This window comes from Cyprinodon variegatus, unplaced genomic scaffold (genome assembly GCF_000732505.1).
Source record: "Cyprinodon variegatus isolate N-32 unplaced genomic scaffold, C_variegatus-1.0 Scaffold817, whole genome shotgun sequence".
NCBI lineage: Eukaryota > Metazoa > Chordata > Actinopteri > Cyprinodontiformes > Cyprinodontidae > Cyprinodon > Cyprinodon variegatus.
Window position 1 is genome coordinate 217321 of NW_015151270.1, and position 1737 is coordinate 219057.

At 45.7% G+C, this 1737-nt stretch overlaps 1 protein-coding gene across 1 annotated transcript in view; it reads right to left on the reverse strand.

Annotated features, from left to right (window-relative positions):
• Positions 1–1737, reverse strand: part of ndor1 (NADPH dependent diflavin oxidoreductase 1) — a 12716-nt gene that overhangs the window by 7037 nt on the left and 3942 nt on the right. Inside the window, exons 4-6 of the mRNA XM_015396725.1 lie at positions 510–608; positions 332–433; positions 51–254 (exon numbers count right to left, since the gene is read on the reverse strand). Of these exons, the coding sequence (XP_015252211.1) occupies positions 51–254; positions 332–433; positions 510–608 (405 nt within the window). The remainder of the gene's footprint in view (positions 1–50; positions 255–331; positions 434–509; positions 609–1737) is intronic.

Here is a 1737-nt window from a genome sequence, read left to right on the forward strand (position 1 = left end):
ATAAAATCTAAGATCCAGATTTTCTCGTCTCTATTTTCTCATTTTCTTACTCAATGTCGGACCCGCTGATGTCAAACTCTATGAGTCTGACGTCCTGGAAGTGTGACGGTTCCGTGACTCTCCTGTTGAAAAGCATCCTGGCCTGAAAAGGACGGGACTCTGAGGGGACGGTCTGCTCCGAGTCGATCCTCGCCGGATCGTCTCTCTGATCCGTCTTCTCATCCAGGAAATGGAAGGTGAACGATGGAGGGAGTCTGTGGCACAAACAGGAGACCTGTGACAGAACCTTTAAACTCCGCCTCAGAACAAGCTGCCGGTTCTGATCACTCACGGCTCGTCGTCCCTCAGAGGTTTCAAGTCGGACAGAGACGGATGCAGAACCAGCACCTTTTCCCAAAACGAGCGGAGCCACGGGTCGATCACAGCATCCGGCCTGTTTCAGACAGCAGGAGAAGAGTTTAACTCCCGGATCTGATGTTGGTTCCAGAATGAAGGTGGGAACATCTCACCCCAGGTCATGCTGATCATCTGCCAGCCCCACAGGGATCAGCATCCCAGCTCCCAGCTGCAGGAGACGCTTGTGGAGCTTCTTAGCAACAAAATTAAACCTGAAGCAGGGAAACAAAAGATGGAGTTTAAAATTTTGAATTTCATTTTATATAACCAAGCAGAAAATCATCCAAGTTTGTCAGATTGGCTTCATTTCAGTCCCGAACCAGATGAGCTCCAATTCAGCCTAAAGTCCTGACCCGTCCCTAAGAATTTGTTGGAAATTAGGACACATTTACAAGGAAAATGAGATAAAATATCAATGGCAGACGGATACAAACAGGCTACAAACACACAAATTATGCTAAATCCAAAGACAAACAAAAAAAACCCTAAACAACTACAACAGATACTACAAATGAGATATAATAAAGGTACAATGCAACAGATTTTTGATTAGGCGACTGAATCGAGGGGTTTCGATTATATCTCTGTGTAATGATGCATTCTGGAATAATTAAACGGCTCAATGTCTTTCCGTAAACAGTGTATACTCAACGTCCCAGAATCTCCTAAAACGCCGGCAAATGCTGAACTCTTTATGTATTTAATCAATTTTGCCAGCATGCTTCATCGTGCTCATAACTTATACAAAACGTATCCAGAAGTTTTCCGACTTATGCAAACGTTTCTGCCAGATTTCACGTACGTCAGGCATACGCTAGTTCAGATCCTTAAGGTGTGACAGGGGCTTGAGCTCCATCACCTTACATCACAGCCACATCAATCCACATGAACAGATTTTATAAAATGTTTGTAAAACTTCGCTTATCATATCAGTGCAGCTCAACTTCGTTCGTTCAAAACACACCACTGCATCTCCGACCGTTTCATCATTCCTGAACGTGCCTCTATGCACAGAAGAAACGGAAATCATTCGCTCCTGTCACCACGTTAGTGTTTGTTGCACTGACCTGCTAATTGGCTGCAGCCCAGGGCGGGGCTACTAGTGTGGACACCTGAAGTGCTTTGCCTCACATTTGGTGAAGGTATAAATTACACTTATGCTACGTTCACATCGGACGCAGCAAAAGCGCGTCTGCTGCTTCATTTTTGCTGCTTGTACCCGTTAGTTCTGATGCGCGGCTGAAGCAGCTTTGCTGCTCTGGCTGCGCGGTGCAAAAGTGTGTCTGACGCACGTTGGGCGGAGCTTCACTATCCTTTCTCTGCCTTGCAGCTATATTTGCT